Source organism: Rhea pennata, unplaced genomic scaffold (genome assembly GCF_028389875.1).
Source record: "Rhea pennata isolate bPtePen1 unplaced genomic scaffold, bPtePen1.pri scaffold_40, whole genome shotgun sequence".
In the NCBI taxonomy this organism is placed as follows: domain Eukaryota; kingdom Metazoa; phylum Chordata; class Aves; order Rheiformes; family Rheidae; genus Rhea; species Rhea pennata.
The window spans coordinates 2,212,518-2,226,606 of NW_026907681.1; the positions used below are offsets into that span (position 1 = coordinate 2,212,518).

At 51.3% G+C, this 14,089-nt stretch overlaps 1 protein-coding gene across 1 annotated transcript; it reads left to right on the forward strand.

Moving 5' to 3' along the window:
- Positions 1–1,031: 1,031 nt before the first annotated feature.
- Positions 1,032–5,304, forward strand: LOC134154781 (leucine-rich repeat-containing protein 52-like). The gene is made up of 2 exons (XM_062601440.1): positions 1,032–1,656; positions 4,988–5,304. Exons 1-2 carry the CDS (start codon positions 1,032–1,034, stop codon positions 5,236–5,238), a joined length of 876 nt encoding a protein of 291 aa, XP_062457424.1. The 3' UTR covers positions 5,239–5,304.
- Positions 5,305–14,089: the final 8,785 nt, after the last annotated feature.

Below are 14,089 nucleotides of genomic sequence, written 5' to 3' on the forward strand. Positions count from 1 at the left end.
CGGCCGGGGAGTCTCAGCTCCGCCAACGGCGCGCGCCTCCCTCACACACAGTCCCCCCTTACAGTCTGCGTTGTAATCTCCCGGTGCGTCCCGCACATGTGTGAGTTGCTGGGGGGGTCGTCTGAAGCTCTCTGGTGGTCGTGGAGAGGAAGGCCGTGGTCTTCTTCTGTCTCTTTATTTTGGTTTGTCTCCTTGTGAGTGATCACAGGGGTTTGCTTATCTGTTGTGTTGACTCCCTTTTGGGATGCTGTTCTGTGAGAAAATTACAGGCGCCTGCTTATCTTTTCTTTATCCTTTTACCTTCAAAACCTCTGAGCCGCTTGTTGCTTACTTCAGCTCTTCATAGTCCTGCAAGATAGCTAGGGCCCCGACACCGGTTCCACAAGGGGTCATATAAGCTTTTGTGCTTACCATAATTTATTTGTCTGACACCATGTCTCAACCCTGATTGTTGTAAAACCTCCTCCTCCCCCTCCATCGGCTTATTCCTCCTTCTAAACAATGAACAAAGAGTTACAATTTATTACACAAATGACCACGCCTCGGCTTTTGACATTATTTGTGACAGCAACTGCATTTGCTCACACCCGCCCTGCACACACTTGGTGTCCTCATCCAGGGCGCACCTGCCTCGTAGGCCTACAGGCGTGCGCTTTCACTCCGACGAAAGCAGCACGGGCTCAGCAAGGCCGGTCATGTCAGTGTCCCCAAACTAGGTGGCTTTTGCAAGCTGCTGACATCACGGAGGTGTCAGCTGGCAATGAGCGTGGCATGGAGACACTCTAGCCACCGCTCTGCACTTGCAGATCCAGAAAGTGGGTGAAATCCGGCTCCGATTCCAGCCAGGCAGGCTGCCAAGGAGCCAGGTGAGCCACAGAAGCAGAGCGCTTCCCAACAGCCTTGCCGCTGGGCATCTCGTCGGCATGGCTGTAATGACAAAACCACTTCCCTAGGTCCCCTCCTTTGCAGCTCCTCCGTGCCTGTCTGTCTGTACTCCCTAAGGGGCCATGCACTCTGGGAGGTGTTAGATCATGTCTCTTCCAGGTGGACACCAGCCCCTGAGCCTCATGTTTCTTTTGGGGCTGGGGCTGGCATCAGAGACTATCAACTGCCCAAGCAGGTGCAGCTGTCAGTACCTGGAAGTGAACTGCACAGGGCAACAGCTGCAAGAGCTCCCTGTGACCATCCCACTGGATACCAGGCAGCTGATTCTGGCAGCAAACAAGATCTCATACCTGCCTGCAGTGGAACTGAGCTTCCTCGCTGACCTGGTCTATCTGGACTGCCGGGAGAACCTCTTGGGGGATGGTCTGGATTTCGCTTTCGTTGGTGGGGCCAAGCTCGTCTACCTGGACCTCAGCTTCAATAACCTCACACAGGTCACCTTCAGCACCTTCTCACAGCTCATCAGCCTGGTAGTGCTGAAGATGTCAGACAACCCCAACCTTGTGGAGATTGAGAAGGATGCCTTTGCCAACAACACCTGGCTGAGGTATCTGGACGTGATCCAGACTGGCTTACTATTCCTGGACACCAGCACTGTCCCTGACCTCACCAACCTGAGGGTTCTGTGGCTCAGTGACAACCTTTGGCACTGCAACTGCTCCTTCTTGGACTTCACTGCGTGGATGACAAAGAGCAACGTTCATTTTCCAGGTGAGGGCTGTGTAAGCAGGACCCCTCTCCTCCCTGCGCCTGCAGATCTGGGCGGAAGAGAGAGGGTATTCTGGTCTCTGTCCCAAAAGTTTGGCACATTAAGGACTGGAGAGGTCAGACAGCACAAGCGCCTTTTAGCTCATGGGGCTGTGCCACTGTATGTCAACTGCAAGTCCAATCTTCTAGTTTTACCACTGAACACGGATCAGAGCAGCTCCGTGCACGCCGTCCCACAGAGAATCACACTTGCTCACACCCTCAGGACAGAGAGGGAAGCATCGGGAAGCGTAACCAGTAGCTAGGCTATTGCTACTTCTATAAAGTGCCTGCCCCAGCTGCAGGCGGTAGCACTGCGAGCTTGTTATCACTTTTGTCACTGCGAGTCACAAGCACCTTACAGCTGCAGTGCCAAGAGTGAGGAGCCCGAGGAGGCTCTGGGGAGAGCTGCAGAGAAGGCTACTGCTCTGATTTTCCTGCCTTTTCTTCAGCTGCTCGATAGACTGTATCTTTTTGTTGCTGCTGCAGTATCGCTGCATCCATAACAGTCCGTTAAAAACCCCTCTCTCCGTGGAGATGCGGGAAGTACTCTGCTCCTGCCTCTGTTCTGTCCTGCTCTGCTCAGCCTCTCCAGCCCTGAGCTGCCCACCGTTCTGCCAGTGTCCCCTTCACCTCAAACGCCTCCTGCAATGCCTTTTTCCGTAAAAAATATGGCAGCTGTTGTGCTAAAGCAGATCGAAACGACAGTTCCTATAACCTCCAGCTATCACAGTGCTTCTAGCTGGCAAAGCAGGTACATTTGACAGGTTCTCAGGATCAAGCCGTGATCCAAATGCTCTGAACTCGGCAAAAGACTTTTGCTGTTCCCATGGGGGGTTCTGGTTTGGGTACCGGTGAAATGCGATTGACAGGGTGAAACAGAATGCAAGTTAAGACTGTGGTCAGAAAAGCGTCTCTGTATCCTTATGACTGACGGGCTTCATATGTTCCCACTCTTCCGCCAGCATCCCAGAGCAAATTGGCTCGCTTTTGTTTTAAGTTATCCAAAATAATCAATGTACATGCATTGCAGATGAGCGTCCGCTTGAGTTCCTCTGACTTCTGCAGCAGAAAGGCACTTACTCCCGAGTAAGAGCAGTTTATTGACGGCAGGAGCCTTCTTTCCTTACGCCATCTGGCTCACCAAAATCCAGCTCTTTTCCATCTTATTGAGAGAGTCTACAGCTGGACCACAGATATTGAATATTCATGAGGCAAAGTGATCACTGGTTCCCTTTTCCAGAGAAACACTAGTCCCAAGTGTAAAAATTTGTTATGCAGCTATGAAATTTGTATTTGATTTTCCAAATTGAAAAGGAACACATCCTGCACCAATGAAAAAAGCTTGATCCTCAGTAATTCACAATAAAATAATGAAGGAGAGCTGGGGGGAAAAAAAATAAATTTGAGAAAACCTGTCCATCAAGTAAGAAAAAGGCAGAAAAGAACCATAAGGAAGGGCAAGGGAAGCTGGTGTTAGGACAGAACAGAATTAGGGATGTCTGAGTATCTTAATAGGCGTAGTAAATGCCTGTAAAGGTACTTATTGTCCTCATACAGATTACAGACAGTTATGGAACAGTGTAGAGAAGTCCTACCCCTAGCAGCCGCCAGGTAGTTTGGAGATAACACGTGGAAGCCCTGAACAGGAGAGTAAAGCTCACTGCAGGCGGTTTGGAAGGCTACGAGCAGAAAAGCAAGTGGCAGCAAGGACTGGACGTATTCGTGTGGGTCCCTGCACAATCCCGGGAAGGATGGGAAAGAGACCAAGGCACCTACTGAAACCTTTCTGATGAGGCTGGGAGGAGATGGAATAGACTGCGCCAGGGCTGGGAAGAAACGACCCGTCTCCCTGCTTCCACGTGTCAGGGCAGGGGAGAAAGAGCGGAAAGACTCAGCAGCAGCCAGCGGAGGCAGCTCCAGTTTCCTCCTCTGTCAGACTTTGCTGCTATGTCCCAGCCAGGTGCTGTGGGTGAGTCAGCACGAGGTGTTGTATTTCCTGGAACTGGTGTGAGAACTGGGTAAACTTTAATGCTGCAGGTAAGTGTATCCATGCTGGGAACCCCAGATCACATGCGCCTATCTGCATCCAGGCAGGGAAAAGCAACTCCCTGTTTGTCAGGCCTAGGCGGCCCTAAAACGAGGGTTGTCCCAGGAGCTGACAGCTCTAGCAGAGGGACGGTGGGACAGACGGAACTGAGGGGCAACGCAGAGCACTGAAATCTGCTGCAAGCAGATCCCTGTCCCGGCCTTTAGAGAGCCACTGCAGCTTCACAGACCACTTTGTGCCAGTGTTTTACGCTCAGCTGGAGCTGCGCACGGTCGAGGCGCAGGCGGGAAGTTCCCACAGCTCGACGGCTTGGGGTAAGGGTGAACAAGCCCCGCAGTTACGCTCCTGACAGCGAGCGATAACAGCACCAACGGTCTCTGCAGCTGTATCCACTCGTCAACGTATAACAAAATACAACATAACATAATACAGTATAAGTTGTTGCTCATCCTTCTCCCCTGCTCCCTTTCCCTAAGGACCACCCATCCAGCACTTCCAGCAGCGACTGACACGGTTCTGTCGCAGTAACCGAGTCTGTCACACGGATTTCAAAACCCCCACGGGAAGGAGGCGGCTGTGCTGGAGGCCACACTGGCCTTCTACAAACACCAGGAAGAGACATTGCTTCCTATTACGCCCAGCCTTCACTAGCTCCAGAGGGAAAAGCCAGCATCTGTTTTCTTACAGCCTAGACTACAATACGGCAGAGCACAGTCATTATTTCGGCGGAACTGAATTACTGAGGAGTTTCCTCTTTTTCTTTCACACAACAAGCTCGGTGACCCCTAACTGCAAACAACCCAAGTTTCACAGCTTGACTCTGTGGATGCAGACCTCACTATGCCAGCATAAAACAACCTCTTTCAGCTTAGCCTATGGCATGTCAGAAGATGTTTAAGGTTTTTTCAAAAAAATCACAAGAGCTTTTATATTAAAATGAAGGTGCTCAGTTAGCAGAACTCAACAATGCAGGTACAGCAGCTTGCCACTGCGGTATAATCCAACCGGCAGTATTTTCCTATCGCGACAATAACACAGAAATCGTTCTGATCATTCTGGCTACCTGGTTTGGCAAGGGACGGACTACGTATTTTCCCCCAGGCTCTTCAGGGAAAGGAGTGTGAAGTGCGGAGACATTTTTCAAAGGCTTTAGGAAACTCCTCCACTGCTTTTCTAGCAGGACTCCTACCCACTATTGCTCAGGGCACGGACAAGTTAGTCTTGCTTCTGCTTTTCCCTCTGCAGGTGCCGAGAACATCACCTGCTACATGCCAGAAGGTCTACGCGGCTTGAAAATGCCCGCAGTGGAGGCACAGCTCCAGCTGGACTGCCTGATCCAACTGCACAAGCAGGACTACACCTTTCTGCGTCTCGTTGGCTTCTGTATATTCTCAGCTGGCACTGTGGCAGCCTGGCTGGCTGGCATCTGTGCAGTGATAGATGAACTCCACACTGCAAAAGGGGAGGAGGATGAAGAGGAAGACACAACCACTTAGAACGGGCCCTGGAGAAGCTTCTGAATGCCTGTCCCGAGACCTGAAACCAGGTCCTTCCTGTCCAATTTTGCAAATTGTGCGTCCCCCTCCAGAAGTGATTTTTGTGAACCAAAATAAAACTACAGGAGAACAAAGTCCCTGTGTTACAGTTTTGCTCACTCTGCTGCCTCCACATTTATTCTTCCACCGGGGCGCAGGACATCATTGGCAAAATAGCGAGTGGCCACTAGAACTGTGGACAGTGCCTATCTGCCAACCAGGAGCATTAGCACTCCTCCTGTACCACATGACACCCGCTGAAAAGCAGGATCAGCATGGGGCCTACCGCGTCCCACAAACAGGCTTGAGCAATTATGTCCCATGCACAGGAAAGGCCCCAGAACTGTGCTGTAGCCAGGGAGTTTACCTTTACCAAGGTCTTTGGGCCACAAAACCCAGCAGAGCTTGCTGGGACCAGCCCCGAGAGCTCACTGGTGCCCCAAAGAATCTGAGAATCTTCTGCTGTGCAAAGGCAGGTATATGAGCAAAGAGATTAATAACAGGGTTGTCAAGTCAGGATCTTATATTTACATCTAGGCTCTAAAGCAGGGTGCTCCTGTCACCAGAAGCCCAGGGCTCCAGTTGGTGAGCAGTAGTGGGGGCCAAAGGCTGCTGGAAACCAGGTCACCTGTTTCCAAGCCTTAATGCAAGCACAAGAGTTCAAGTTTAAGCTTTGAGTTTCTGAAAAGCTTGCATGTGCCCCCCCCCCCCACCCTTAAACCTGGGCAGCTCAATAAGAAAGAAACAAAATTTCTCCCCAGAGAAACTATAAAGAAGAAGCATCCACATGTTGCAGTTAAATGCAGAGACTGACACTTTGGGGGAAAAATAATCTGGCATTTTTGTAACTGTTGAAAAAAAAGACACCCCTCGGTTGGATCCAAAAATCGATTTAATTGCCTAAATGAGGATTTTGACCAGTCGCTAAAATTCCAGAGGCGTCTAATTCCTGTAGCAGGTACTTCTCGGATTCTCCTGAGCGCCCCACGAGCCCCTTGCAGGCCAGCGAGGGGCAATGCCAACACCTGCCCTGCGCAGACGAGCACCCAGATCCTTCATGCGCCACAACTGGCATCAGCAGGTAGGTTTGGTCCCGACCCTAAGGACTGCTCGGAGCAGGCCTCAATCATGCTGGATTAGCACGGGCTGAAGCGTTTTGCTCATTTAGGGCTTTCAGGAACCTGGGATCCCACCGGGTCCTGTTTTCTTCCTTTCTTACACTAGCAACGGTGAAAAGATGCCATCTGTCCTCCTGCAGTGGGACCCCACTACACCGCCACTGGTTTAGGAACATTTTGCATGTTTGTCCCCTTACAGACCTAGAAAATCCTCCTGAATTTTAAGGTTTGTATCATATATCGCTGAAGCTGGAATCTTTTAACATAAAATATATTGCCTACACATTATCAAAGTATTCTTGGAAATGACTTGTGTTTTGATACCAAAGTGTATATACAGACCAGAATAAAGGGAGGTGCAAATAAAATCCTGTCATTTGCCTAACACTGCCATTTGCCTAGGGAGGTATCTGCTTGCATGAAAACACACAGCAACTCCACGTGCCAGACGCTGGCTTCTTCGTCCGACACCAGCTGGATCTGGTGAAATAAAAGGGAAAAGCATGATAAAATTCCATTAAGCATGCTAAACAGGCTATCTTATAACCATTACACTGTGACCTGTCTGTGGAGTGTGAATCAAAAGTGAAATTACCAAGAAGTGATCTTGCCTCTAATCCATAGGCCCCAAATAGGCAAGAGTGGACGCAGAGGCGCAGTCTAACGGGCGACAGACGTGTGTTTGTGCACGCGTATACCAGAGAAGTCTGTAAAGGCTAAAAAAAAAAAAAAAATCACCAGTTAGTTGCAGTAAAGTTTCTGTGGGAAAAGCAAAGCTGAAACAGTTTTTAAAAAGCTAAAAATCATCTCCTGAACTATCACGTTACCGAGCTCCAAGACTAACCTGATCTTAAAGGCAGAAAGATGATCAATTAGCTGAACTGGAATTTAATCTATAGCCTATATCAAGGTACACTCACCAATTTTCGGGTCCTCTCTGCAATATCTGACTCTTTCAGGGGAAGAGCTACCTTATACTAAGCTAATCTCCCAGATGCAAGCCACAGTTAAGGTCGTACACCTCACTGCTATTTAAATCTCACTGATAGTTTCTCTGGAATGCCACAACTAGCAGATAAAATAGCAGTCTGTAGAAACTTAAAATATAGGGAAGGAAAACATTGTTGAAAAGCCACTGGGAGCATCGAGGAGGCAGGCAGCCGCAGGTGACTTGGAATAGGGGTGACAGATGGCACTAACTTCGGAAGGTTCTCTCCATCAGAGTGGGCAGGCAGCGCAGAAAACAAGAACACAGCCCATAGCTCCCAAGAGCCAAAACAGCTACCTCTGTACTACGCAGTGCTATCAGCACCCTTCTCTGTACTACCACGCCAAAGCCTTTTCGGCATGCTTGCATGTCTCACTTGCCATCCCAGCTCCATCCCAACCTGCAAATACTGGTGCCATTTTACTTCCTCTGCTCTCATCAGCCCTTGTGGTTTGTTACACACACCCAATCTTCTTTGCCAGAGGTCATGTTTTTACTTTGAGAAGGCCTACATTAATACACCAGGTCTCCAGTAATAACAAGGTGAAACATGGTTAACATTAAAAGCAGACAGACGGCTTACAGTAGCACCTCCAAAAAAAATACTAACCAGATTTTCATTTCTCTGAAGTGACAGAAAAGGTTACCTGCGAGACCTAGAAGAAAGCTGCCCTTGCTGGAAAGTAGCACTCTTCCCTACCAACACCACCTTGGCTTTTTTTTCTTTCTTTCTTTTCTTTCTCTTTTTTTTTTTTTTTTAGAGTCTTTCCTTGGGTAACCCTTCTTAGGCCTCAGTCTATTTCCCAACATAGTTCACCCTCAGTTCTGAGTAAACCCTTCAAATTCAATCGCAAGACAAATCAAAAATTTCACGGCAAAACATACATATTACTTTTAACAAGAAAAGAGGTGCCTCTCCATTCACCACAACAATGTATTTCAAAAGAAAAGACCCTAGCTCTGATTCCAAGCATGTTTCACATCACTTATGGGTAAACAAAGAGGTAAGGGGAGGGATTAAAAAGAATGTGGTGTTGTAATACCTTTTTTGTTTTAAATCAGAAAAGTCCTCTTTATCCTTCACAAAAGTAGGGGAAGGGGACAAAACAAACAAAACCAACACAAAAATAAGGAACACCTGTGATCAGAAGCTACAGCAGCATTCCAGAGAAAGGAGTAGAGAGATCATACTGTTTTCCGACAATAGTCGTGGTTTAGCAGTTGCTGCAATTCCTGAATGTCATCAGACAGCTGCCTGAACTCTGCTTGCTCTTCTACAGGAACAGTGCTAAGCAAACGTAAATAAATAAATAACACAACCACACACTGAGATATTGACAGTTTCAGCATTATTAGCAAAATCGATAGATTAGTGAGGCTAGAACAACCACTCTAGAAAGAATTCATCCTTAAGAGCTTAGACGATCAAAATGATGGTTTCAAAGATAAGATCCACCACAGTCTCTGAGCTACAAAATACAGTTTTCCTCTCACAGCAACCAGGCACTCCCAAAGTCTTATTCTTTGCTCACAACAGCTCTTCTGGCCTCTCACCAGACAAGCCCTTCCTCTAACAGGGCACAACCCAACAGAAACTGCTTTATGCTTCCGGGCTTGCTTCCCAAAGAGGCTAAACAGCAAAGTCAAGTGCCAGTGGAGAAGCTGAGTCTGCCCAGACTAAGCTAAACAGGCTTGCAGGAAAGCTCAAAAATGTTACTTCGCTTTGAGAACCAAGCTACAAAGCATGGAGGTGCACATGCTGAGAACGTTTGACGGGGTAAGGGAGAGAAGGTGGACAGTTTGAAAGAAAACTCTCCTAGGAAAGCAAGATATGTTTCACTGCCAGGAAACAAAGCTAACTACTGTCTCAACATACTGCCTCTACACCGTCTGCCCTTCACAGCAAGCTAGTCCCACACACACAAAAGTCCACACCCATTACTCAAAGCAAGTACTTTTCGTCTAGTCCAAGAGGAACTACCACCTCAGCTGTCACAGACAAGCAGAAGGGAGGTAGAGGGGCCAAACTTCTGAGCACCGGTTGGGCTGTCCACTATCTACACCAGGTGCAGAGAAGCCTGTTGTTCTCAGTCTGCTCTATCAAACCACAAAGCTCAACTAGTAAGTTCCCAGTTGCACACCCCACACATGCACTGGGAACAGGAGAGCTAGCCAAGAAGGTTAGTGCAACTCAGCTCCTACTCCTTATACTCACTTCAGCTTCTCCAGCTTCACTGCTGCCTCTTGATTTGCTGTCTCCAGCTGTTGCAGTTTTCCATAGCTCATTTCTGCAAGTTAATTACGTGGAGATGTTTTTATTCTAGGGGAACACCGTTTACATTTTGGGTTCTCTCTGAGCTCTACTAATCACGTATTTCACTTGAAACACACCATCTCTAAAACCACAGGAAAACCCCAGCGTGTTTCTAAAACATGCAATTAAGAAGTACAACCTCTATGTTCTCAAACTGAGGTTAACATTCCTTATGTTTTAGCAAGCATCAGGAGTAACACAGCCCCGAATCTTACATAGTTCACCTGTAAATCCAAGTAGACTCCACGGCGTGATTCTCGGAAATGTATAAAGTTGAGAATGCCACTCAAGAAGCGAGCTGTCCTCTTTGCTTCTGAAATTAGAATTGCAAGTCATCACTGTTTTGGTCTCCATGCATATTGCAATCACTTAGGAAAAGGTGGGCCAAGCATAATTCACAGAGGAGGCAAGGGATCGCAGAAACAGGGCTTGTCTTCCTCTGCCCCCCCAGCAGGAACATCAGTAACGGGCAACACTCTCACAAGCTAAGACAGACCCAGAAGTGAAAGCGTTCTTCACAACAGCCTGTCCTAAGCTGTGCGGCGCAGCAGAATCGCCGCAGCTGGGAACCGTGGAGACGGAAGAGCAGCTTTCACCATCTAACCGCTCCCTGCGGAGGTATTTGCCTAAGGACTCCAGAGAGAACTCCACAGAGTTCAGGCTACTTTCCACGGCCACGTATTCCCACACCATTTCAAGAGTGCCACAGCTTGATGGACAAACTACTAGCAGTCGAGTGCCAAGCGGGCAGGAAAGCAGCCTGCCTGTCAAGTGCCACCACCCCAATCCCCCTACACTCCCACACGGGACAGACAGCATCACAAGCACTTGCTTACTTGGACTTAGAACATCAGCAATCTCAAAGTCATTAACACGGCACACCGGGAGAAAGCGCTCCCTGCAAGGAAGCAAAACATAGATCTATCTGCAGCGACCATTACAGTTTTTGTGCTATAGACGCTCACTCAAAAGAGATTTTCTCCTCTTACCCCAGAGCCCAGGTGCAGTAAGCACGCAACAGCAACAAGTCCTCTCAGGAGACTAACACAGTACGATCGCCCGCACAGATTAGTGTTTAACGCTCCCATCCCTGCAGCAAAGGTATCTCGAATTTGGGGGGGCAAGTTCACCTAACAAGGGCTTCAAACCCCTTTTTGGGTATGATGATGAACTTCTGGCCATTCGCGGTACCCCCAGGCGCTCCAACCCGCCCTTTCACTCCCCCACCCTCTAAATCAAGTCACTAACGCAGCCTCCTAGTCCTCACAGTAAAGGTAACGCATCGATTTAGACAAAAGACAGCTGCCAAGGTTTTTCTTTTCTATTACAACCTTGCTGCCTCTTGCTCGCCTGCAAATTTCATTTTGCTCCAAACCAGAGAGCACAGAGAGCGCTGCAGCCACCACCAGCTCACAGGTGCTCAAAAAAAAAAAAAAAACAAAAAAAAAACAACCCGCCCTCATCCCCCCCCCCCCATTCCCTCTGAACTGAAGCCTTGGAAGAAGTAACAACCAAACGGATACAAACTTGTGTACTTACATGTGAATAAACAAGTTACAAACAGGGAGAAAGCCTTCAAATATTTGGGGATACACGATGTCAATGTTGACGGGCATCTAAAGAGGAAAGAGAGCAGAGTGAATACGCAGGCACAGCAGACTTCCAGGAAAACAGGCAGGTTTTCTCCACAACAGAACATCACTCAGACAGACTGAAGACACACCTGATGGTCTCTGCACCCCTGGGGAACACAAGCTGCTAAGGCTCCATCTGCGGGACATGCATCTTCTCTCTAGTAAACTCCAAGCATGAAACACCCTCCCCTCCAGAAACACACACAAAAAGGGAGGGTGGGAGGAGTACAGAGGAAGGGAGGAAGGAGGACAGAGGGAGGAAGGAAGGAAAGAAAACCTCCACATAGTCACTGCCAAGTAACAAACTCACCCTGGAGAGACACGTCCTAGGATTTGTCCAGAGGCTGCAAAACAAGGCCGTTGGAAAAATGCTCCCCGGACAGTGCCACCCAGAAGCCAGAACTGCTCCCTAAGACTGCACATTTCAGCTTAAAAACCTCTCCCTCTCAGGGCAAGGAAACGCAGCCGACCCTAAGGAGACAGCGCGCTGTGGCCACGTCAGGCGCCCCGCACGCAGGCCGCCTCTCGCGGCGGAGCTCAGGCCCGAGTCGCACAAACACGAACCCCTTGGCAAGAGGAGCTGCTCGGCTCCCCCCACACCACCACGAGTCCCAGCTCTTCCTCTGCTACGTTTTGGCCCGCGAGCTGACTCACAGCTCTGCTCAACGGACGCCGAAGGCTGCCCTCGCTTCTGCCAGCAGACTGCCTCGAGCACCGCTCTGGGCTGGTCACGCCGTAACAGGACGACGACAATCAACGTGACAGCGCACGAACAGCTGAGCTGCCACGAGCACGTGCTATCCACAAACGCCCCGAGACTACCATTTCCCACAGGCTTCCAGGAATAACTTCCCGCGTGGCGGAGGCACAAGACGCGCTTGGCCTCACCTCAGCACGGCATCCGTTTGCCGAGGCCACCGGCCACAGCCGCCCTCGGACGCTGCGCGGCAAACGCACAGCTGCAGTGGGCCGAGCTCCGCAGGTAGCGTTCACTGCCCTTCTCCACGGCGCCCACAGACCCTTGGAGCTGGCACCCTCCCTCCCACCGGGGCCAAAGGCAGAGGCCCGGACAGGGCAGGAAGCGAGGAGGAACCCTCACCCCACCCCACCCCCTAGAAGAAACCAGCCCCAAAAAACAAACCCATCAAAACAAAGATTTTTTTATTTAAGAAAAAAGAGCAACTCGGATGCAGCACACCCAAACCCCACTCTTTTGAGAAGCGCCTTGACCTGAACCAAACTCCCAGAAAACAGGGAGAATCTTCTTTGATTTTCAGGTGCAGTCAGCCGTGCCACAGCAACAGTCCGCACACACATCATACTCCTGCTTCAAAGAGGTCTCTAGCAAAGGACCTACTGCAAGGACTATGCCGCAATACTGCACTCGCATCCCTGCCTACACACACACAGCAGCCGCTTCCCTGGACACGCGCACAGCAAATCCCCATGCTACACAGTGCCTCCAACGCTCTGGGCTTTCTGCAGCACAGGCAGGATTTCCAAGCTCCTCCTCACTGTCAGCACGTGGAAAACCGTACCTTCCTGGCGGCGTCCTCCTGACCTCACGACACGCAAAGGAGAGCAACGCTTCAACATTTCATCTCTACAGCCAACATTTATTATCTGCCCCACGCGTTCCACTGTACGTGAGCCACCACATTGCACACGAACCACATAGAAATGCTCCGGGCGGATCCCGTACACCTTCTGCAGGATTCTCATGAAAATCACGTGCGAGACTTCAGGCTGCGAAAGCAAAGACACAAACCAGCGTGTCACCCGCACCGCGCAGGGCTCCCGGGCCGCCCGGAAAAGCAGCCCCGCCGCTACCGCCCCGAGGCGAGGGAGCCGCGCGGCACCGCTCCGCCGCGCTCCGCAACACGAGCGGCGGCACCGCGCGCTCTGACAGCTGCGGGGCACCGGCCCCCCCCGCCCGCCCGCGCCGCGGGGGGCCAAAGCCCGCGCGTCGCCTCAGCGCCCGCCCCGCCCCGCCGCACCTTCGGGCCGGGGAACAGGTCGCCCTTGGCCAGGCTGCGGGCTTCGGAGCCGGCCCGGACGTGGCCGCGGAGGCAGGTAGCGATGTCGGCGGGGCTGCAGCGCCGGAACGTCAGCACCTCCATGGCGGCGCCGCCAACCGCCGCCGCCAACCGCCGCCGCCCTTTGAACCCGGCGCCGGCCCCGCCCCGCCCAGTCGTCACTTCCTCCACGCCCGGACCAATCCCCGCGCTCCGCCCCGCCCCCGCAGCCAATCAGCGGCAGCCGTGCGCGGCGGGACCGCCCCCCGGCCCTGGCCCCCTCCACGCGCTGCGAGGTCCCGGCAGCAGGAGGAGCAGCACGCCTGCCCGGCGATCCCGGGCTCTCCAGCCAGCTGCTTCTCCAGCCTGGAGAGCGCTCCTGCACGCTCCGGGCACTGGGGAGGCACGCAGTGAGCCCCAGGGAGCAGCTCCGCGTGGTGGGATTCAACTCCGCACCCTGGCACGCGTCCCACCCCGCTTCTCCTCACCCGTCTCTCCCCCTTCTGTGCTCCTCCTGGAGAACCTCCAGGGGAGTTCCCATCGCTCTTCTTTTCACCCACTCATCTTTTGCAACAAGTCTCCGGGGAAAGGCTCCCGTGACCCTGGCCCAAAGGATCTCCCGTGGCCCCCCGACACCGCACCGTGCCCAGCGGCAGCATTACCTCATCTGGAGAAAGAGCGCCGTGAAGAGCGTGCCTGGAAGCTCCCGGTCCAGGTCGGGCTTCTCCAGCTCCGTGCACTGC